Source organism: Stylophora pistillata, chromosome 14 (genome assembly GCF_964205215.1).
Source record: "Stylophora pistillata chromosome 14, jaStyPist1.2, whole genome shotgun sequence".
Lineage (NCBI taxonomy): Eukaryota > Metazoa > Cnidaria > Anthozoa > Scleractinia > Pocilloporidae > Stylophora > Stylophora pistillata.
Genome location: NC_142532.1, coordinates 22219834 through 22243792, shown reverse-complemented (window position 1 = coordinate 22243792; position 23959 = coordinate 22219834). Strand labels below are relative to the sequence as shown.

General features: G+C 38.3%; 3 protein-coding genes and 1 long non-coding RNA gene across 11 annotated transcripts in view; 1 reads left to right on the top strand and 3 right to left on the bottom strand.

Moving 5' to 3' along the window:
* LOC111334546 (uncharacterized) overlaps window positions 1-826 on the bottom strand; it is a 39310-nt gene extending 38484 nt beyond the window's left edge. For 3 of the 8 annotated variants that reach the window (XM_088745089.1, XM_088745082.1, XM_088745085.1), the window contains exons 1-2: window positions 598-826; window positions 392-496 (exon numbers count right to left, since the gene is read on the bottom strand). The gene's annotated coding sequence lies outside the window, so the exon portion shown is untranslated. The remainder of the gene's footprint in view (window positions 1-391; window positions 497-597) is intronic. The other 5 variants (XM_088745088.1, XM_088745086.1, XM_088745087.1 and 2 more) reach the window with 3 other exon arrangements.
* A 382-nt stretch (window positions 827-1208) lies between these two features.
* Window positions 1209-2574, bottom strand: LOC111334533 (uncharacterized). Its single transcript, XR_002695241.2, has 3 exons — window positions 2396-2574; window positions 2014-2078; window positions 1209-1681 (listed from the first exon to the last, which is right to left on the bottom strand). It is a non-coding gene; the product is annotated as an uncharacterized LOC111334533 (long non-coding RNA).
* A 198-nt stretch (window positions 2575-2772) lies between these two features.
* On the top strand, window positions 2773-18307 carry LOC111334545 (endoplasmic reticulum resident protein 44). The gene is made up of 14 exons (XM_022940308.2): window positions 2773-2922; window positions 3075-3150; window positions 3360-3399; window positions 5114-5183; window positions 6294-6398; window positions 8716-8832; window positions 9296-9364; window positions 9965-10011; window positions 13525-13582; window positions 14007-14238; window positions 15882-15955; window positions 16101-16168; window positions 16565-16673; window positions 17130-18307. Exons 1-14 carry the CDS (start codon window positions 2881-2883, stop codon window positions 17331-17333), a joined length of 1311 nt encoding a protein of 436 aa, XP_022796043.2. The 5' UTR covers window positions 2773-2880; the 3' UTR covers window positions 17334-18307.
* LOC111334544 (uncharacterized) lies at window positions 18218-21615 on the bottom strand. The gene is made up of 2 exons (XM_088745168.1): window positions 21275-21615; window positions 18218-21185 (listed from the first exon to the last, which is right to left on the bottom strand). The coding sequence occupies exons 1-2, from the start codon at window positions 21317-21319 to the stop codon at window positions 18864-18866; spliced, it is 2367 nt and encodes a 788-aa protein (XP_088601294.1). The 5' UTR covers window positions 21320-21615; the 3' UTR covers window positions 18218-18863.
* Window positions 21616-23959: the final 2344 nt, after the last annotated feature.

Here is a 23959-nt window from a genome sequence, read left to right as displayed (position 1 = left end):
TTCGTGATAAATGGAGGAAGAAACCAGCGAAAAATTTATCGAAGGAAGAAAGAGAAGTCTGCCCTACAGGTTAATATTTGCCCCCGCCTCCTACTGAGCGAAAGAAAACTATTACACATGATTAGCTGATCGAGCCAATGCCATCAGCCAGAGCAAATGAAAATTTTTATCAACATAAAACCTCGATTCATACAACTCAAACTGCTGGATCGTTATTTAATTTTCTAGAATAATTAAGCCGCTCAGAAAATTCGATTGCAAAGCTTTCTGTCTTTTCAGAATCGGAATTGTTTCATTTCACGATGGAGACGCCATTGTCATTTCTCCGTCTCATTTCTTTAGTGAAAGTATGATAGCACGATAGAATGGATGTCGTTTGTGAATTCCTTACCTTGCTGCTGATCTGCTGAGCATTAATATTTCAAGCGTGTTGTTGAAGTTGTCTCCACTTCTTCCTCAAGTTCGAAGACTACATCATCTTAAGTTTATAGATTTTCTGAAAGCGGGGAACGCTAATTCCATTATTATCAGAGTAAAGTTGGAAGAGTTTAAACATAGCTTCACAAAGATATTTTAAAGTTCAAAAGCGATATTTACCGTAAAACAAACCGTGATTCTACTTGAGATATATTGCCACGCAGTTTTACCGTGATTTATGCACAATTTTCCGTCCCAACTGAATGCGCCCGTAAGATTATCTCAGACGTAGTAAAGAGTTTACCAGGGCTTTCAGCGTAGCTTGAGGGAAGTTTGGAAAACGTCCAGAAAAGGTTAAGCCTCGTGCCTAAAGCCGTTTTTCAGTCTCGACTGAATAGTTAAAAAGAAAGCAAAATAGCTTGGTCTTGTTAAACATTTATGACTCAGTTATTGACTGATACAAGAGCACAGCAAGAGGATGAAAGAACACAAAGATAAGCCGTTCTCTAAACATCCAATGGCTTGCTTGAAAGCGTTATTTAGTAAAACCCCCTAGAGATGGTCAAATGCGATAATTTTAATGCATCAAAGAGATACGGCCTTGCAACAGCAACTCATCGAGGAAGTTCATACGTCGTTGAGTACTTCTCTATCTCTTTGAAACTGAAGAAACTTTGATGCAAAAAGAAAATCTTAAATCGAACTGAGACCAGCCATTTTCAAGCAAAAACAAATCATGACGATCAAAAACGTGAGCTTTTAAGGGCGAATCGTCTGACATCTAAGATGAATTAAAGTAAAATGACTTTACTGGAGCTAATTTTTGAAATTACTGGAATTTACGTAAGATATGAAAAAGCACGTTATCTGTTATCAAACTACTGTGAGAAGCGCGTTTTTTTTGTCGTTATGTGAGAACCGTGAAAAACAAACCTTTTAAGCTCGAGAAGTAAACGTAGACGAGGTGTGTTTTTCTTAGCTTCTGATGGACATTTTAATGTGTTTTTCGATTTTTAGGGTTTTTATCAAACTTTTGCAAATATTTTCGGTGATTTTAGATAAAATATGTTTCTTTTCTAACTTTTTAAGCTTTGATACAAGCAAATTAACTCCGTCATATGTAACTTTGTCAGATGATGTTTTTGAATTCTTTTACATTTCTTAGTCAGTGATTGACTTCATTTCTTCTTCCAATTGATAAACACTCATATTCTCTGAGCCTTCTTATCAAACTGAGGTTTGATATCCAAGTTTGAAATGTTTTCTATAAGAGATAAACAAAGGAGAATCTTCATGAAAAAAAAAACAACAACAAAAATATGCTAATTACTCTTTGAAGGTATGAATTTAAATAATTGTCGATTGTGCATTACTTAACGAAATGACAACATAGAAGATTGAACACATCCGTACGTGCAAATGGAACTTATGGAGTTAAGTGCAATTTGGAAGGAATATTAGGAACACTTTAATGTTTTTTTTTTCGCTCTTTTCCGCGTCACACTTGACTCACACTTCGAACTCGCCTCGGGCTTGCCTCCGTTCACCTGAAAAACGCAAAAATATTTTGCCTGCTCTACAGGCTAAGCAACATACTTCAGTTGCGATCCATGTATCTGTAATATTATCAAATGATCGGCACGTCCCTGCACGCACTTTTACTGGAAAACAACAATAACAACAAATCCTTAAAGAGGGTCGTACGCAATGGCGTGAGTAGGGCTGGGAAACTACATACTGCTTCGCCAGATGTTATCTGAGAAAAAAAAAATAAAGAAGGAGAAAGAGAGCGCGACATTTATAAAAAGCTTGGTTATTTAGTTTGGTTGGGCCAGACATGAAAATGTTTGTCTCCGTCAAGAAGTTCAGACTTCAAGCAAATGTTTCTCCGTTTATCCCTTCCACTTAGTCAATCAGTGAAACCATATATTTCAAGGGAAAAATTAAATTTTTCGTTTAAAATCTGAGGGACATATACCTGAGTCTTCAGTCATTAAGAGTCGGCGTACAAAGACCTTCTAGCCGTGCCGGAGTGCACGTTGAGCTTTGCGACTGAATCTAAACGTAATAGATAGTGCAGATAAATATGGTATCCATGTCAGCTAACGTCAAACAGGAAGAAGTTTTCCCCTTTGTTCTTTTGAAAGAATAATTAAATATTTGTTTTAGACGCTCAACCCGTTTAGTGACCAGCTGTTTTTAGTACATCGAGGAGCCTCAAGCGCATTGGTGCAAATTTTCCCGGGAAGAGGTTGTTCTTAAATAAATTTTAATTGGCTATTCTTCTTTCCAGAGATTTTGGCCAATCAGAGATGGTGTTCTGTTGTATGAATTCAAAATGCACTGCATGTCGCATGCGCATAACAGACCAGTCATAGACTGCCGTGTCAGTAAGCCGCCGGGAAACATGACTTACTTTTAGACTCCCTTACTAAATTATTTTGCAAATTCTTTTGTTTAGAGATGTTGAGATCGTCGCAGATGTGGTTTGTTTGCCTTTTAGTGGTGCGTACGGTCTTTTAGATGTCTCTTTCCCGCTGTTGTGTTGTTGAATCGCATGAGCGCACGTTTGGAAATGTATTGGGGAAGCCACGTCGATGTGGTCCTTCATTCTTACCAGTTACTACAGAAACTAACTTGTTGATTACGTTTTGCAGGCTGTACTTCATTTTCCCAGCTCGTTTTGTGGCCATGTGGTGCAGCTTAATAGTCAAAATTTCGATCAAACACTAGGTAAGGATTCTAAATTGATCGACCAACTCGATTAAGTTTTAATGTTATTGTAAGCTGACTTCAAAAGCCTACACATCGACTCTTTGATCGCGATACACTCTTATTCCATAAGATCTGTTTCCGGCAATTTTTTTTAAAGCTATTTACTATTTTATTTATCGACTGAGGTGTTTCAGTTGACTAATCTCCTCGATTTCCCTTTCTTTCAGCAAATAATAAACTGGTTTTCATAAATTTTTACGCCGATTGGTAAGTCATTATGATAAATCAAGCGAACTTATATAATTTTCGTAACATTCGTGCATTGCCCGGACTTCACATCAGCTGGAATACAAAACAATACAAAGAGCTCGATCATATGCTGGTTTGTTTAATTTTGATATGAAATGTGGGCGATGTGTTTTGTTTTGTGTATATGTTTTTCTATCAGGGTTTCAAACTTGCCATCAATAGCCGATTTATTCCGCTTTAAGAATAGTAGACATGCCTCGTCTCTTTAACGTCAAAACGTCTCTCAGTTCAAATAATGAGTAAATTTCCTTCAAAACAACTTATTCTAACAAACACTGTAGATTATGTTATAGCAAACTGCACCACATGGTTATTTCAGATAATTTACAAATTTTGCCTATTGATAAGGGGCATTGCAAACTTGTATATATAGCTGCTTTTAAGTAATCGTTAGACACGACTGATATTTAAACCAATGTATACATTGAAGGAAATTTGAAGTTTTTGAAAGCAACTGCAAACCTAAGGAGACTATACAACCTTTAAGTTACAGTTAAACAGAAATTCAAGGTTCATCGATCCGAAAAGAATGTGTTGCCTGTTGGGAGAAAAATATTATATAGATGTGGGGCCAAAGAGTCATCTAGTATCTGGGATAATAGCTATAGTTTAGCGAAAATGTCTCATTAAATTCACTACATTCAGCTGCTCTACACGTACAGCTTCTGAGATTAACGTTGCTACACAGATGGCATATGGCGATCAAACATTTTTGTCTCAATCGCAAGATAGAACAATCTGGTCGCTAAAAAAGTCTGATTTGTCCAATTTTTTTTTAAACTCGCAGTATAATACAAAAGCAATGTCCTTTCTTTTCGTCTTCTTTTTTTTTATCTTGTGACTGAAATTAAATATCTTGCAACCATTTTGTGATGTCAGGTCACCAAATCGTGTCTTCAGCCAAAAACTTCTGTTGGGAGACTTGATAATTAAAATGCTTTTTCCTTGTTAGTTCAGCTGCTTCAGCTTAGATATTTGTGAGTGTGTGGGAGCCTTAATTTTTGTTATCCTTTGATCAAATGCTATTTCTTTGCTTTTGAACTTATATGGAAATAAAAAAGGGGAAGATAAAACTTCAACTGACTGAAAACAGCTTTTATTTGTACACCTAGATCTTCGAAAGCAAAAATGTTTATTTCTCATTCTGAAGGCATAATCCAGAAGAAACTGACTGGATTTAAGTTGACTTTTCTTGGAAAATATTTTGACTGAATTGCTTCAACAGACTGATCACTGAGTGATACAATTGAAATATTTTCCAAGAAAAACCATAAACGTGTATGTTCCACTCAGTTTCTTCGACATGTATATTAGATCTTTAACTGTTTAACCCCAAAGAGTGACTAACATCTAATTTCTGTTTACTTTATCATCCCTGAATCACACGTGTAGATCATGAGAATGGAGGAAATGATCACCAACTAAAGAAGCTCTTGATTGTTAAACAAATTCTCCTTGTCAGCACCTTAGGAAATGTATAGAGAACAGTATGGAGAATATCCCTACTGTTGTCACAGGGTGAATGGTTAAAGTTTGACCTTATTTTTTTTTCCTCCTGATTACATGCAGCAGTGAATTTTTTTGCACACAATCAATTGTCCATTTTTATTGTGTGAACATGCACATCTGTAGGTCCTATGCGTAATGTATTTGTATGTTTTCATTCTTTCAGGTGTAGATTCAGTCAAATGTTAGCTCCAGTTTTTGAACAAGCATCTGATCTTGTCCATGAAGAATTTCCAGTAGGCCTTTTTTTTTATTGTTACATCAGTTGGCTTTTGTTCTCAGTTCAATTAATTAATTTTTCCATTCCTCAAAACTGCCACTCCTAGGACTTGAATGTCTGTTCTGAGAGTTTAAAACTTAGGATAGAGGTTTGAGTTGTTGTTTGAAACTATCAGCATATAAATGAATGAGAGTTGAATTGAGAAACAAAGGAAGGAAGGGAAAAGTGTATCTGTAACTTTACTTTAAACACAAAGGCGCGCTATATAAAGAAGTCTTCCCTGGGAAGACCTAGGCTCATTTGTCACTCACCGTTGATGTGTGCAGGTCAAATTCAAATGCTGGTAGAGGAACAAAAGGAGCTAATGAGATATCTACTGTTTACTTCCACCAGCATGGTTGCCTGAGGTAACATGCAAACCACCTACTTCAATCTCAAATTTACTGCCACAAATAAAGACAGTTTCCATTGGAGAAAGGAAATACAATCTCAAAAATTCTTGTATTGTGATGAAGAAATAAAATAATTTTGAGGAATGCGCCCGCTGTTCACTGCTTTGGAGTTGTTGTAGCTCAAGCGGACTTGACTATAAGAGTTCTACATCACATGACGGTTGATTGACAAATGGTCCAGTGGGACCTAAGGCTCCTTTTATAGCGTGTCTTTGTGTTTAAGGTTATTCTGTATTGATAATTGGTGAAATAATGAGATTTCTGCAACTTAAACAGATTGTAAACTGTTGAGATAATCATAGGGATTTTTGCATGGCATGGACTAGACACCAGAAATAGAAGTATAATTCCCAATAAATGCTACCCTCAAATGAATGCGGCACCTAACCAGAAGAATGGAGCATACATTTGAGGAGTTAATTTAATATGAAGTAAGGTACAACTTTGAAATATCCACCATCCTTGAAAACTTATGTACAAAAGGGAGGTACATGTACAAATTGGTTCTTCAAAAAAGTTTCTGTGTCAGTTGATGTTTACAAATGACTTACCTTAACTGTTGTCAGCGATTTAAGCAATGAGATTTTTAGAACAAACAGTACCTTTTGATAGAGTTAAGGGGATGTGTCTGTATGTCAGAGGAAAAAGTGAGCATGTGTTTTCTCTCTTGATAGAGTGGCGTTGTGTTTGGTAGAGTGGACTGTGAGTCAGAACAGGAAATTGCACAGCGATTTCACATCACCAAATATCCAACTTTAAAGATGTGGAGAAATGCACAGGTACAACAACAATACTTGTATAATTTTATGACTGTATGTTATTGTAATTAAGCAAAATGCAGTGGCCTAATGGTCAGTGCAGAGGACTGTGGGTCAAGCGGTCTGAGTTTAAGACTGGGCTAGCTCTATGTGTTGTGTTCTTGGATCTCTCCCCACCCAGGAGTATACCATAAATCCTCTATTAAGCCCCCCCCCCCTTTCTAATAAGCCACTGCCTTCTAATAATCAATCAATCAATCATCAACTTAATTTAAGTGTCTAATCTTCTAGCTTGCCCTCAGGCCTACTAATCAGGGACACTACTTAAATTACTTATTAATGATAAATATATGTTAATAATACTATAACATAATAAGACTTAACTATTCAAAACTTCTTCAAATATATACAATAGTCAATATACTTAAAAATACACATGTGCAATAAAAACTATGTAACTATACAATTTTATAATATATCAACTCTACTAGTTATATTTTCTGTTTATGAATTATGAGTTACACAGATGGCAGTACCTTTTGCATGCATTTTCACTAACCAATTCGCTCAGATCGTTTTTCCTTATATTTGCTTTAAACCTTAAGGAGGTCTCGTTTCTGTCCTTCATCCTCAATTTTGACCATAAAAATGGCCTAAAAAATCTGAGAGAATGCTTTCCGTATTTGACAGTTTTTACCCTTTGAACATGAAAGTCCAAGTTCCTCAGGTTGTAGTTCGATAATGTAAACTAGCCCCCCCCCTTTTAGTGGAAGAAATTTATTAAGCCCCCACCCCTCCCCTGAAAGAGCATTTTGACTCTGCTAATTTAGTAAATGAAAAAATGTATAATGAGAACAGTTTTTGAATAAATACAGTACCTCATATCCTACTATATCCTGGTAGTGAACATTGGGCTTAATTAATAAGCCCTCCTTCTATTAAGCTACCCCCCTCCCCCCCTCCCCCCCCTCCCCCCCTCCCCCCCCCCTCCCCCCCCGTAGCTGAAATAAATAAGCTCCTTGTGGGCTTATTAGAGGATTTATGGTAAATATAAATCTGTGAGTTGTTAGGGAAGCCTGATGAAATGCTGGGTGGGGGGAGGGGTAACCTTGCAATGGGCTAGCATCCCATCCAGGGGGGAGTAGTAATACTCCTAGTTGCTTCATGTTAAGGAAACTGGGATAAACCTGTAGTTTGGTTTTATCAACTGAGTTGATAATGTGAATTGGTCACCATAAAGAGTTTCAAGCTGATGATTTAAGTGTTAGCCTTTTGTCAGAACAGATGGCAAAGGGCTAATGGTGGAAACATCAGCTTTGAAACTCTTTTACAGTTGCCAGTTTACATTATCAACTCAGTTAATAAAACCAAAATTGCCTCTTTTCCCCCTACCGGTGCAGCACCACAGTCTCTTTAGAAATTTACCTTCTTTGTCCTTTTGGGATGAGCTTGCTCTGGGTGCACCACTCTGTTCAGACATTACCTATGTTATCATATCGAGGCATTGTCTTTTCTCATATTAATACTGTTACCACTTGGAAATGACCCAGCATCACCGTTTTTCCATCCTTAACAAGTCACTTATTTCCTCCTGAACCCTCCCTGATCACTCACGGCATACCAGGTGATATTTATTAGTTATTATCCAACTACACCCAGACGAGTACGAATAATGCCATAGTCGAGTACAAATATCACGCGGTATTTGTACTCATCTATTGTAGTACCGGGTAAACTGGTTTTCTCGCATCGCGCAAGTGAAGAATTGGATTGTAGTTACGAAAAAAAAAAAGTGGCGGACAATTTGAATCATATTTCCAATAACGAAGAGTCAGAATGGCTGGCAAATATAGATCCAAGTTCATTTGATGAATCGGACGAAAAAAAACAGCTTGACGACCAGAAAATTTCTTCATTTAATGAAGAAAATAGAAACAGCAACACAACAACGTGCCAATTTCGTTCTGCTTTGCATACTTCTGTCACGCACTCTCGTAAATAAATATCCATGAAATTCGCCAGCAGAAACAACAGTTTGGCGTGTTGGATAATAAATAACTTATTAGGCATTTTGTCGTATAGTATCGCTGAGTAAAAATTTTTTACTCGTTATTTGTATTTTGACTCACCCTATGGGCTCATCAAAATACGACACAACTCGTGAAAATACTCAGCGATACTACACAACAAAACGTCTAATAAGATATATATATTTTTCCACATCTGTGTAAAGAAGCAGCACTTTAATGTACAGAAAACAGTATGGAGAATATGCATGCTGATGTTACTGTGTTCAGGATTACAGTGAGCTCACATCAGTCCTATGCAACTTATTCAGGTTGCTAGGAGAGAATACAGAGGTCAGAGGTCGGTAGATGCTTTTTCAAAGTTCATCAAGGAACAGATGACGAGCAGAATTATAGAATTTCATGCCTTGAGTGATCTCAATGTTGATGTAAGTTTGATAGGAAAAATCAAGCATATAATGGAAAGATGGTGAGATCCTGAAAAATATGGCTGTCTTCTAGCCTTATATAGAAAACTGTGGAGATTTTTTCTCTGGTTGGGTAATGCGTAGATGATCTGTGGAAGGTAGTATACAGTACATATATATGTATTTGTTGTACATTTCCTTTCATTTGTTTGCTTTTTATTATAAGAACTGCAGTGTTGAGGCTCATGGAAGATCTAACTTCTTTCACTTGCTTTGGTCTTTTTTGTCATTTTCTTGAGTTTACAAGTTTATATTTATTAGGATCTAAAACCTTAGACTAAAGGTTGCAATATGTAATTTCTTGTGAGGTACTTGTCACGCCCAAGTACTTCTACAAAGCAAGGTGTAGGAGTTTGTAGTGCAATAATTCTTTCAGCTTTGTATGTTGTTTTAATTGTTTAGTATTCTGGTTTTGTTTCTGTAGACTTCTAAGAGAACCATCATTGCTTACCTTGAAAGCAAAGACAGTGACAACTTCAAGACTTTTGAAAAAGTATGTTCCCATTGGGTGCCGTTTGTGGACAACATGACTCACATCAGTTTGTTATTAGCTGTTTTCTAAATTTTTGACAGAATCGGACACATAACATCCACGCACACTGTAGCCACATTTAATGAAATACTGTGAGGTGACAATCAATGTGAACTTCTGTTTGCCACAGTGCTCTCCTTTACCCATTCATTGGTGTACATTCACAGAAAACAGGGTGGGGGGGGGGGTTGTGTGAAATTAAAGGTGCCTGGCATAAACTTGGTATGCTTCTCCAATATATCGCAATCTCAAAGGTGATGTGGCAATAATTTTGTGGTAGATTACAAGTTGCATGGGAATGATAATAAACAGACAAGTTTTGCAATGATGTTACAGTGTTCAACAATACAATAGAACCCTGTTATTGTAAACTAATTTTACTTTCCTTTGGCTCAAGTTCACCACTATAATTTAAACTTACATACATTGCTTAAGAAACATCAAAGTGACAACATAGCTGATTGACCCATTCCAATCTTTAATTGATTCATTGATTAAATTTTTGGGCCATTGTTTTTCAAGTGTTTGTTTCTCATAAAACTGATTTTTTTTTTTTTTCAGGTGGCAGAAGAGTTTAGAGATGATTGCAGTTTTCATGTTGGAGTTGGGTATGTTTAGAGAAAAGCCTTAATTTATAAAGTCTTCTCAACTGAATGGGTGCATTGATTAGATCCAACTTCAGATTCTCCTTAAGTGTCACAGAGGGATGCAAGACAAAGCAAAAGGAGAATTAGGAAGTCTGATGAAACATTTGAAGGGCATTTTCAAATGACACCTAACATGCACACAGCTAGAGCAGTATATATTTTTAACCCTTTGACGTCCGCCCCTTTAAAAATCGTTCCTCCAGGAACGATGATGTCGAATGTTGTCATGGATACCAAAAATGCATGTGGTCGATCAAAAACATTGTTACAATCACTATTGTGCTTTGGCCAATCATAAATCAGCATTAAATATACAGTGCACATGATTGGCTAGCTGTTAGAGGCCGATATAAAATTTTCGTAACGCAAGTGCTTCACATTTCAAAATGGCGTCAGCTAGCAAGAGAGCGTATGTTCGATTTACTGCGGAACAAGTGAGAGAAATAATTGAAAACGATCAAAGTGAGGGAGAAAGTGATATAGACAGCAATAATGGTGGGTTATCTAGTGGAGAGGAGTTTGAATTGGACCAGGAATTGCAAGAAAGAAGCGACGAAGACTCGGAATCAAGGTAAGCGTGATCGTAAACAATGCCATGTGAGATGACGCCATGGAATTATAATGGTGAAAATGATGCTTATATTACGATTTTTCAACATAAAAACTTTAAATTATTGTTAAAAAATATCACCAGTATGTTGAAGATCGAAATAAATAACAATTTACGGCAATTTTACTTGATTTTCTTTGTAATCATAATAGACCATGTGCCTTTCTTGCGGGAAAGAAACTTGACACCTTTCACACAAACAAACCTATGAGTTTTGGACCTTGTTTCTTACATATTTTGGACATATTTTGTGTTTTATTTTGTTTCTGTAGTTGATCATAGTTATGATAATATAGTGTGCTTCAAAATTTAGGAAATTTATAAGATTTCTAATATTTGTATTTATCAAATTGTAATATTTGTGTATTTTTTTCTGAAATTTAGCTCTCAATACGAATCATTGGACGTGGAACAAGACCTTGAAGTCCCAGAAGCTTCAGAAAATGATGAAAGCTCTGAGGGCGAAGAGCAGGAACTTGCTCAAAGACCAAGAGCAGGAAGAGGAAGGGCTAGAGGTAGAGGTAGAGGTAGAGGACGACCAAGAGGAAGGGGTCGTGGTCGAAACAGAGTAGCTCCCCAGGCTAACAACCAGGCACAACAAGCCGCAAACGACTATGATACTCCTGATACACCAAACCAATTGCCAACATTTTCACCAAATAGACAATCTGGTGTACATTTAGAAGGCCCTATTCGAAGAGGAAGCATGTCAAAGGCAATTGATTTTTTTAAATTATTCTTTACCATGGAACTGATGAGGGAGATTTGTGAACATACTAATGCGTATGCTTGGGCATCGATATCGAACAAACCATCTTATGGCGACAGGCATGGAGCATGGATTGAAACAACCACAGAAGAACTATACAAACTTATTGCTCTGATTATGTATTGTGGACTTGTAGATGTATCTTCCTTTCAACGCTACTGGAGCACTAAGACATTGTATCATGGGCTTTGGGCACGGAGTATTATGTCACGTCTTCGATTCAAGGCCCTTATGTCCATGATTCATGTAGTACACCCAGGAACAGAGGCTGAAAATGATAAGCTGAGAAAGGTTAGTAGCTTCCTGGACCATTTCAAAAGCAAATGTCAAGAACTTTATCAGCCTTTTCAAAGAGTTTCGATTGATGAGCGAATGGTCAAATCCAAGCATAGGTCAGGAATAAGACAATACATCAAAAACAAACCAACTAAGTGGGGCATCAAGCTTTGGGTTCTAGCAGACAGTGCCAATGGATATACGTGTGACTTTGATGTATATATTGGGAAAAAAGCTGGTCATGAGCCATCTGCAAATGGATTAGGGTATGATGTTGTTTTCAGGCTTATGCAGCCTCTCCTGAATCAAGGCTATCACCTTTACTTTGATAATTTTTACACATCAGTCAAACTCATAAAAGATCTGTTTGCTGTTGGTGTACCTGCTACTGGCACAGCTGCTGAAAATCGCAAAGGATTTCCTGATTGTATGAAAAAAGGCAAGGAATGGGCAAAAAGAGAGCAGCGTGGCAACATGAGGTGGCAAAGGGATGGAGTATGTTTAGCACAGCAATGGAAAGACAACAAGCCAGTTACAATTCTGTCATCCATTGCTGATGCAAATGAGTGGGTAATGGTTGAAAGGAAAGAGAAGGAAAACAACAGATGGCAAACAATAAGGGTAAAGCAGCCAAAAGTCATCGAAAACTACAATCAATATATGAATGGTGTTGATCGCTCTGACCAGCTACTGGCTAAAAACAATGCAATTCGAAAATGCATGAGGTGGTGGAAAATTCTTCTTTTCCACATGGTGGATATTGCAGTTGTCAACAGCTATATCTTATTTCAAATCCATCGTGCTGAATATCCAGAAAATGAGCTGCTCAAAAGACCACAGAGATATTCCCTTGCAGAATTTCGTGAGGAATTGGTACGGCAACTGGCAGGTCTGGAAGAATTTGGTAATCCCCCTGTGTCTGCACCACCAAAAAGGCAGCCTGGTGAATTTGAAACAATTCACCTACCAGAATTTACAAAGACCAAGAGAAATTGCAAGGTTTGCTACACTTTGCATAAGAAAGAACTCAAGGTGCTATCGAGGTGCTCAGCACCCCAATGCCAGGTTTACCTGCATTGCACTGCAGACAAGAACTGCTTTTCCACTTGGCATTCCAAAGAATATCATAAATAGCATGCATATGTATACATATGTCTTTTGAACTTTGAATTTAGATTGATTTCACATTTTACAGTATACATACGGTTTTCGTAATATGATACATAGCAATAATTCATGATAATAATTATATAACCTATTATGCCATTGAAAACTATTTTTCCTTTACAAATGAACCCTTTTGAGAGATTTCAGTCCATTTCCAGTTTTATAAATGATGTTATCATAGTACAAACCATGCTAGCTTTGTGTACAGTCTTTATGTCAATATTTAACTTTCAGCACCATTTAGAAAAATTTTGATATCTTTGTCAGGATTCAATATAATCTTATGATTCTTTGTATATAGCTTTATCAAATAATTCTCTATCTTTTTTTTCTTGGATGATATTTTGTAATTTTAAAATAAATACACCTTTTTTGGTGTCAAATGTATTTTTGTGTGTTGCATAATCAAAAAAATAATTATATTTGTCAACAAAAATAATTAAGATTCTATTAAATTAATTAATTTTTTTTTAATTGACAATCTTCATTTAATAAGCTTTAATATGATGTATAACTTGGTAAGATTGGTTAGCCCTGCACTCAGTTATGATTTTTTAAATTGAAGTATATGAAAAAGGTTATTTTTGGGGCAGACGCCAAAGAATTAATCACATTTAGTAACATTCGGTAATTTTTTTTTTCTTTTTTTTAGGGATGCTTCTCTCAAAGAAAGACAGACAGGAGAAAATATTGTCTTCAGGCCTCAACATGTGAGTGGATATAGGATAAATGACATGAAATCCCATTGAAAAATTGATATTGCCCAGTCTTTTGAAATAGGTTTCAAGACTAGTATTAGGTGTTTTGAGTTTGCAGATCAGAAAGTATTAAATCACTCAAGTACATGTAAGAAGAGTTTTGATAGGAAACTAGACATTTTGGTGTCTGCATCTTATATTCACATCATGATGCAGGTGATACTTTAGTACAAATCTTCTTCCTTGTAACAGAATGTTGTCCCTTAAATTAGATGAATCTCATTGATACATAGAAGCTGTTTCTGAGAGCTGATCTTTGTTTGAATAAGTGCAAAAGTTAAACTTCATCTCAACTGAGTTTTCATAGTAAGCTACTGACTTTAAGACTATACACACGTTTATTATTTTTCTTTGTTGTTGTTGTTGTTGTTTCTAGAGAGGTGCTGAAGGAGAAATGGTTTACATGGGAGATCTTCGCAACTATGAACTCATGAAGAGTTGGATTTCAGACAAGTGCATTCCTCTGGTCAGAGAAATAACTTTTGAGAATGCTGAAGAACTCACTGAGGAGGGTATTCCGTTTCTTCTTTTGTTTCATCATCCCGATGATAAGCAAAGCGTGGACCTGTTCAAATTAGAAGTTGCCAGAGAGCTTGTCCAGGAAAAGGGTGAGAGAAAGACAATCATCATTTGGAGATACATGTATCTATGACTGATGCAAAATTTAGGGTCATTTTATTTGGAACTTTTTTTTGCCTTACAAGGCAAAATTACTTTGATCACATTCATGTAGCACATGTAGGATGATCATACAAGTTAGGTACATGTAAAAATTGCAAGTCTTGCAAAGGACTCATTAAGAAAGCACTGACTGAATTCATCATTACAATCATACGAGGAGTTTTTTCATAGTCGATTGTTCCAAGTCTATTTCCTGAAAACTGGTTGGTCAACTTTGCTGCGATGTCATAAGCTTTAGAACTTGCTTTTTCAAAGTCATCTGAACATACAGACCCTGTATACTAGCTTGCAATTAGCCCCTCAATAAAAGCAGAATGGACTTCAGATCAAAACAAGGCTGTTTAAGGTGGCTCGTACTAGTTTCCTCGTGCGGGAAACAGATAACTCTTGCGTCATGCGCGAGAGAAACGTGCAAAAGAAGCGTGAGATTAAAAGACGAAAATTTAAGACAAAGATGGCAGCGCGAGGATTTTTTTCTACTTACATGAGAGGTTTACCTATGAGCTTGTATTTGATGTGTTGAGCGGCCACTGTGAAAGCAGGAGATAGAAACTAAGATAAAGAAGGCGATTTTCGGAGAAGTAAAGGTTGCTTCTCTTCACATTTAAAAGAAATATTCAACCAATATGAAACCTTGTGATGGCGAAAAAAGAACTCAAGTGAAGGATAATCTACCTGAAGTGGAAGAAGACTTTGAAACTTAAAGGAAAATAATATGATATAGCCAGAAGTCGTGTGTAAGATTTTTTAAGATGAGCCCGGGAGGCTGTCTCTGACCGCTGTTTAATGATTTTCTTAGCAGTAAACGTCTGTAAACATCAGATCGTAGATGCGCGCGCGAGCACACGCAATTGTCAGCGGTAGCTATAACAGATCATGAGCAAATGTCGATCTTATAGAATCCATATTTTTAAATGTGCGAGAACGCGCGTGGAAATTGCTAAACTCACGAAAGCTATTGCATGAAAACAAGTCTGGTGACCCCTTCTTTTTATTGTTGCAATATGATAATAATGTCGAAAGGAATCATCAAAAAAAAAAAAACTAGAAAATTCTACGGAAGGAAATTTGCGAGGTGTGAAAATTGCCTTTTTGCTAGAATTTCTGAAATTCCGCTCCGTAGAATATTTTAAAAAAATCTTTGTGCATTTTCCTTTTCAAGTGCCAAAAGCAAACACTGAAAAAAATCATGGGGTCACTGGGTTAGTTTTTGAATTATTTAAGCCACAAGTTAAAAAATGCATCTGAATAAGCCTATGAAAGTGTTGCCATGGAAAGTGCTAGTGACGAAATGACGCCTATTTTTGGATAACCAATGATTACATAATTCAACCCTTTAAAAGTGTTCAACTGGCCTTGGTCAGTCTTTCTGTTGTATTCTTTCAAAGTTACAAACCATCAAAAAGATGAAAACCGGTACGAGCCACTGTAAGGGTTACCAGGGTTACTGTTCTTGGACAAGATGTATTACTCTAAAGCACCCCCACTCCCTCTTCCCTCTTGGCTGGCTGCATGGATGCTAAAAAAGTCTGCCAGTGGTTCTATTCATGTTGGTTTGCTACCTTTTCAGGAAACATCAATTTTCTTATCGCTGATGGGCTCAAATTCTCTCATCCACTGCATCACTTGGGAAAAGGACCTGAGGTAAGTCACTTGTAATTGAATTCAATAACTTTTGAATCAGCTGAACTGGTTGTGAGGCAATTCAAAGTAATTGTATTAATCTTCTGTTTGACAATTACAGTAGATTTATTCTGCGATGTAATAATCTTCTTTTCTTTTTTACTAGGACCTTCCTCTCGTTGCGATTGACAGCTTTAAACATATGTATCTTTTGCCAAAGTTTGATGACATCAAGTAAGTGGTGATACAGATGGAAACCAGCAGTGGTGAACCTCATCGAATCAACTTACCATGACTTCAAACCTTATCAGATTATCAGAGCTGTATTAGCTGGTGATCCTCAGTTAAAACTACAGAAAAATTCATGAAAGTGATTGTTTTGGATTAGCCTGATTTAAGCACCAAGATAGCATGCATGTACTTGTGGCTACCAAATCAGTCTCTTACTGAGCTGTTCTCCTAAATGTGTTCATCAGTTGTTTATCAATGTATAGTTAAACAGATGCAATTGGACTCCAGCTGGTCTAATTACCATCATGAATAAAACAAACAAACAAACAAACAAAAAAACCCTCTTAGGGTGTAAAGAGTTAAGTGACAGTTCTGAGTGGGCTTTTTTGGTTACCACAGGAAACCAGGAAGACTCAAGAAGTTTGTTAAGGATTTGCACTCAGGAAAACTGCACAGAGAGTTCCATCATGGACCTGATCCAGCAGAACAAGGACACGAGGAAGAAGAGGTGAGTTCATGCGACAGAAAGGAAAGCAAGATGGAGAGAAATTTTGTTTACCTTATTCTGGCTTGTTTTCAAGGGGGAGGGGCTGGTGTGGCTCTGCTGTTAAGTCCTTTAAACTCTGACTCAGTTTAGCCCTTGATAACAAAATTGTACACCCATTTATCCGTTTTAGGAGTGATTAGTATTTAATTTCTCCTTAAAATATCACCCCTAGATCACACATTAAGGTCAGGAGAATAAAGGAAATGATGACCATTTTGAAGAAGCTCTTGATTGTTAAACATATTCTCCTTGTCAATGCCTTGGAGAATGAATAGAGATCAGTGTGGAGAATATGTACACTGATGTTAGGGTGTAGTGGGTTGAGACTCTTAAATCTTTGAGATGAAATCCGGTTGGACGCAGCACACACCTGTTTGTCTTACTGGGTGGTTCAATTGTAAATTGTTTGACTTTCAGGAGACTACTGAGACAGAGAGTCCAGAAGTAACAGGGACAGAAACAGAAACAGAAACAGGCCAAGGTGCTGAAACACAGAGGACAGGATCAGGAAAAGCAAACAGCGGATCAGGACGTAAAGAACAAACCTCACCCCCGGAGACTGTATTTAAGAAACTTGCCCCTAGTTACAACAGATACACCTTGCTTAGGGACGAATTGTAACTGACTTTGTTTTTAATACCCAGCTGTAAATTTATAAGCAGTATTTTTGAAAATATAAGTAGGGACAACTAGAAGAGAAGGGATTTTGATAACTGTTGATATTAAGTAGGGAGGAGTGGAGGCAAGGCTGGTGTGACTCTTTGGGGTAGGAGTGGGGAATTCCTCCTTTATAACCAGGTCGTTAAAGTTATTTGTGTTGTGTTGACATAGGTATGTAGTGTAACAATCATAATTTATAAACCACAACAGTGTTCAAAATCCCTGATTTCAAAATGGGCAATAAGTGATCAAATGAAAAGGTAAAATTTTGACTTAGAGTCTGTCATTAGCTTTTCAGTGGAAGAATTCGTGTACAAGAAGGGAATACTTCTGTAAGTGGCCAGAAAATCCAACGGAATAGTTGTTGAATTTATTGTAAAATCTATTCTTTTCCCCAAGTTCTCCATTCTCTTCGCCCTTTGAAACAGACCGTTAGACTGAGGTAACGGGGTGGACAGAAAAACGGAAATATTTTGTCTTTTATGTAATGGTTAGTTCAAATGAACTCAAGGCAGTGTAACAAAAAACGTCCGCGGCATATTTTGTTTACGAAGGGTGATATGTGATAGATTATTAAAGAACAATTAAATATGGGACTCGTAAGACTCAAGGCATTTTCTCTCTCCAATATTTGATGATTGACAGGAACTGGGCCCCTACCCCTCCCTTAACAAAACAGCAACTTTAGTTGTAATGTTGGCTTAGGAGAGGGGTGAGTGCTTAGTTGCTAAGATATTGAAATTGATCCTATTCTGTCAGCCATGATAAGGATTTTTGAGAACCTTATCTAAGTTTCTCACATTTTTAGCTTGTGACTGAGCTTTTAGATGAATTTTTGTTTCATGTACAACAACCAGGTATTTTATTTATGACAAAAAAGATGGCATACATTTTTGAGCTCAAGAATCAAAATAAAGACATTTCTTTGTTGGAAAGAGTTTGCAATTTCTAAACATTCAGTATCGATATTTTAGTTAGACGGTAAATTTGTATAACTACCAATACATGTCTTGAATTCCAATAACTATCTGTTTCTTTTGTGTTTGGATATAAAACTCTTCTTACTTACACAAGTTGAAGTTTTCATGATTAGTTTTCAGATTTAAATCGCATTAGCGATATTTGCACTCACCAGCTTTGATAGCATAACAGCATAACACTGTCTGATTTTCGACTGGTGACCCATTTTGGACACTAGTGTCCCATTTTAAACACTAGTGTCCGCTTTGAGACACCAGTGTCCAATTTTAAACACTTGTGACCGATTTTAAACTCCAGTCTCCAATTTAGGAGACTAACGTCTAAATTGGACACTTATGTCTACTATCGGACACCAGTGTCTAAAATCGGATACTAAAGTCTAACCCGGAGCTACTGTAAAAACATTGCGTTCATTTGTACACAGCGGTTCTGACAAAAAAAAGAACAGAAAGAATCTGAAACAATCATTGAAGAGATCAGTGGTTCTGTGTTCTTAAAGTTTACGAAATCTTATAGTTCCTTTGTTTCTTCGTGGTATTCATCACTAACTCTCATGACTGCTTCCCACCACAGGTTGCCGCTGACGATAAACGTGCGGTTTGTTGGGTTATCGTAGCAGAAGACATGCGGCTCATAAGGTCGAAACCAGGCCTCTTTAAAGCGATCATACTTCATGACGTCACCCCAAAATGGTCGGCTCACTTGAAATTTGACTTTAATTCCTCTTGCAGGAGAAGGAATGGTAATGAATTTTCCGCTCCCACTTACTTGTTGCGTAATTTTCTCGTCATTAAGAAAGAAGCTAACAATCATTCTAGAGAACCAAGCCCCTTCAGAGATATATTTAATCCTTGTGTCTTCCAGTGGATTTGATTCACGTTTGTCGAGGACGCCAACTTCTTCACGGACCTTGAGCAATGGACTGGTTTTGTCCTCCGACAGTTCGTCAGATTCTAGGAGTTGATCAGCCAGGTTCACCTGGCCACAATAGTCATTCACGCCCGCTTCTTCTTCAATATCGACCACGGGGTTCACATGCTCGTTCGCTCTCAATGGATCTACTTGTTCGCAGGGGACGACAGCTTCTTCGTAGACTGTAGGCAATGAGTAGGTTTTGTTCTCCAACAGCCCTTCAGATTCTAGAGGTTGATAGGTTGCTGAACAAGTGCTTTTTTCACATTTGACGAGATGCTCGTTATTTTCCTCGAAAAGTTCTTGTCTCACCTGACCACGCCTCGCGCCACTTTTATCATAAATATCGACCTCGAGGTTCGAGTACTTTTTGGCTCGTTTTGAGACATCGATTTCGTTTTTCGAGTGAGACAAAAGTGCGCTACTGCTTTCTCGAAAGCCGGCTTTGATAGTCTTTGAAGCAAAGTTTATAGCTCCCCTTAGAAAATGTTGTCCAGGGCTTTGATTTTCTACAGAATCATCTAAGCGCTCCTCGACAAATTGAGCTGCTGTTCCCATAACTGCTTCGGCTCCAGACTCTGTCACAGCTCGAGACACGTTCCTAACCAATACATCGGTAAGACGTTTTGCGCCAGTTAGTATCGCAATCTGTTCTCCGACCTCCCCTTGGATATTAGCAGTTGCAGCTGATGATTGGCCACCCACTAGAGCTTTGGAGACAACACCTCCTGCCATTCCTGCAGTAGCACCAATGGCAGCCCCAAATGTTGCACGACAAGCTGCTTGCTTCAATGAGACTTTTTCTCCATCTACAAATTTTCTCCCGATATCGGAGGCAATGGATGACACAGCCCCACCAACGGCGCCGGTTCCTGCTCCAGTCCCCATGTACTGACCCGCTGTAACAACGGCAGACTCCATAGCACTGCTTCCAAGGCCCACTACACCTGCTGTAATGCCTACTGCAGCGCCTCCAATTGCTGCCCCAGAAATCAATCCAATCCCAGCTTTCAACAACCACGGTTTGATATTGCACTCTTCGGTCACAACGGACCTCTTATTCACAGTGTGCTGTAGCGATTGGATTCCAGCTCCGGTAATTGCACCGCCAAAGACTCCCCCAAGGGCTACTACCAATGGGGCTGCTGCGCCTGCAGTTCCAATAGTCAGGCCAATTCCACAAATTGCAATTCCCACCGACGCAGCAAACATGAGTATTCTTTTCTTGTAGGCTTCCTTCTGCTCCGTTGTGAATCGTTCCGGATTTAAGATCGCTTTATATCGTTTGAAAGACAGCCAGCCTCTGTCGTAATCAGCCTCGTTGTGGTACCGAGCTCGCATTTCGTCATTTAATAAAATTTCTTGCGCCATAATGATCTCCTTTGCGTTCTCTTCGTCGCCAAAGTTTTTGTCGGGATGCCATCGTTGTATCTGTTTACGGAATCCCTTCTTAATGGCATCTCTTTGCTTCTCTATTGGCAGCTTGCGAATCTGATCCATGTCCAGTTCTAGAATGTCGTACAGGTTTCGTTTTCCACTTGTGACATTTAATTCTTTGTCTCTTTGAAGTCTACGAAGACAGACTCGTTTCTCAAGTGGAAAATCCTCCAGCTCTCCCTCTATCAGACGGAGGTCTTCTGTAACTTTCAGGAGTTTGTCAGCTACCCAAGTTTTGGGTTCCAACAGACTTTCTTTAGGTTTATCTTCAAATCCGGCAACGAGCTCAAATTTATATGAATCTTTGCTGCGATACAAGTATTTCTCGCCTGGCAGGATAATTTTGGAACTGAAGGAAATCCAACATACAAAATCCCATCTGGGATATATGTACAAAGTGATCTTAGCATCCCTCGATTCGTTTACGATCAACAATGACTTGTACTGCACGTCGTTCGGCATGGCAGTTCCTGCAATCAGTTGCTACAAAAGTAAGTTATACAGTTAAGTTATTGACTTCAGTTGCATAGAATCGAACAAAAAGATCTTGCACTGCATGTCTTAAACGTTACCTTACAACATACAGCATTAAAATTGTGCACGGAATAATCCCGCATCGATGCCTGTCTACCCCGATGTAGCAGCCAAATTAAATATATTAATTATAACACTTATTTGAATTCTTGACCAAAAAAAAAGTGCTTATTACTTGGGGTATGCAGCTTTAAATTGAAAGAGCGGTCTAGAAAAAGTTTACCAATATCAATTAATTGTAAAAATGGGCAACTTCAAAGCGCTCTTGTCGCTAATACATAGCAAACTGGACAAAATGGCAGTTACTTTCGAACTTCTGACGAAAAAGCCTTTTAACTGAGATGAACCTTTTTCTAGACCGTACTTTCCCTTCAAGTAAACATAGTTGACATTTCGTTTCCACAAAATTCCATTCTAAGAAAAATTTACATCTTTGTGTCAAGATAAATCCAGAATTGCATGGGCGTAATCATGCCATGCCCTGTGATTGGCGAAGAGTGCTCAGGCCATTTTCACTCCTAACCAATCAGCAGCAAAACTAATACAAACTATGTCACTCTCATTTCCCCATGCTTTAGACCGTTAAAGTGTATTTACTTTGGAGTTATAATGTATCACCTTGATTGCTTAGATCTTTCTTTACCTACTCTAGGAAAGCGCTTCGTTACGAAACAAACTTCGAAACCCAGGTGCTTGGTTTGGTGACCGAAATGTGTTATTGCTTGAAGTCTGTGAACAAACCAATCAGCTTTGGATATAATGAAATATGTGAAGTTCATATATATATTGAACTGCGGTATTGGATACATATGCCCGATCCTCGCAGTAGATAGCGTTATTTAAGCAATAGCGAAAATCAGACCTGAAAAAAATCAGGCCTGTACGGGATTCGAACCACTGACCTCTGCGATACTAGTGCAGCGCTCTACCAATTGAGCTAACAAGCCAACTGGGAGCAGGCCGTTATGTTGATTCGTAATAAACATATAATGAAGTTCATATAATGAAATATATGAACTTCATATATTTCATTATATCTGATTTATCACTTTCACGGGCTTATGACAGTCAGCATATGACAGTCTGCGGTTTTTCCTTACACTTAGGTAGCACGGAAAGCCGTAATTATCTTGAACAAAAGCTCATCTTTCAAACCGGCGGTCTAAATCCCACAGGGATCAACGAACGCTTTTTCATTCCACTAATTTATTCTTGTTTTTCTCGTTGCCATGTTGCCACCAATAACGTAGCTCCATTTTCTGCCTTAAAAGCACACACAACCCACAATTCCTCTATTTGCTCCGACGAAGGGCTAACGCTCGAAACGTCAGCTTTTGTAATCGTTACGGTGGCCAATTTACCATTTCAACTTTGTTGATATATCCAAATTATCTCTAGAATGATTGTTACCCTCTTTCTTAAAGGCAAGAAAATTACTGAAGAAGCAAGAGGGAGCGAAAAATTTGTTACCATTCCTTCCAGCGCAAAGTGAGGCGACCATTTGGAGTTGAAGTAATGAAGACTTCTCGTTTTGAGAAAGGCCTGGTATCGACCTAATAAGCCGCATGTCTTCTGGTACAAAAAACCTCGAGCTCCAATCTACATCATAGATGGCAATCTGAGGTGGGAAGCTGCCACTAGAGTCAGTATTGAATACCGTGAAGATTCTACAACAAGTATAAACTCCAGATACGTTGAATTATCGGTTAACTTAGGGATTTTAAGTGGAGGCGCGGTGGCCTCATGGTTGGTACGCTTGACTCCGGATCGAGTGGTCCGCGTTCTAGCCCCGGCCGGGACATTATGTTGTGTTCTTAGGCAAGACACTTTACTCTCACAGTGCCTCTCTTCACCCAAGTGTATTAAATGGGTACCGGCAAATTTAATGCTGGGGGTAACCCTGCGGTGGATTAGCATCCCATCCAGGGGGGAGTAGAAATACTTCTAGTCGCTTCATGCTACGGAAACCGGAGTTAAGCACCAGCCCGATGAGCCACATGGCTCCTGAGTAGGCTTTACCTTTTTACCTTAGGGATTTTAAGGAAACGGTCATTACTACAACATGGAAGGGGGGAGGCGGAGGATTTGGGTTTTGTCTCGAAAAATTTACCTGACCCCCTCCCCGCATGACCTTGCTAGTATTCTAAAGATCTTCCCTCATTGGCTCAATTAGTCTCGTAACCAGACCTCTCACGGCTAAGCGGTTGTAATGACCTCCTGTAGTCCTGGTACTACATACGAGATTAGCAGTCGATTATCTGTAGTCCTCCTGTTAGCGACGACTGATCCCACTTTCTTTCTCTTATAACCGTGTGATCCCCCCAAAAATCCTTTGATACCTCTTCGCTTCCCCTCTGCGTTAGATAATGACTACAGAGGAACCTCGATTTGACGCAGTGCCAAAGGACTGGGGAAATTGGTTCGTTATATCGAGGGTTTGTAATATCGAGGTTCTGTGGCATACATTTTACTGTAACTTTAGCCGGGCTGAAACTGAAGTATCGTTCGTTATATCGAGGTTTCACTGTAGTTTCTTATTTGACAAATTTCACTGATATTTCAACATTTTTTTTTTAAAGAAAACTAGCCTTTTCAGTCAAAAAGTTTCTTATGTGCTACTTTCGGATATGAAAGAGGAAGCATGCATCAATCAGTGTGCGAACAAAAGCGTAAGTCTCGCAAGTCAGCTCGCTTGAAGCTCGGGACGAAACCTCGTTCTCAAG

Coding starts and splice junctions, on each gene's coding strand:
- LOC111334545 (XM_022940308.2), top strand. CDS start 2,881: ATGTTGAGATCGTCGCAGATGTGGTTTGTTTGCCTTTTAGTG. Junction 6,399..8,715: donor AGATGTGGAGAAATGCACAG/GTACAACAACAA, acceptor CAACTTATTCAG/GTTGCTAGGAGAGAATACAG. Junction 15,956..16,100: donor ACTTGGGAAAAGGACCTGAG/GTAAGTCACTTG, acceptor CTTTTTTACTAG/GACCTTCCTCTCGTTGCGAT.
- LOC111334544 (XM_088745168.1), bottom strand. CDS start 21,319: ATGCGGGATTATTCCGTGCACAATTTTAATGCTGTATGTTGTAAG. Junction 21,186..21,274: donor TTAATGCTGTATGTTGTAAG/GTAACGTTTAAG, acceptor TTACTTTTGTAG/CAACTGATTGCAGGAACTGC.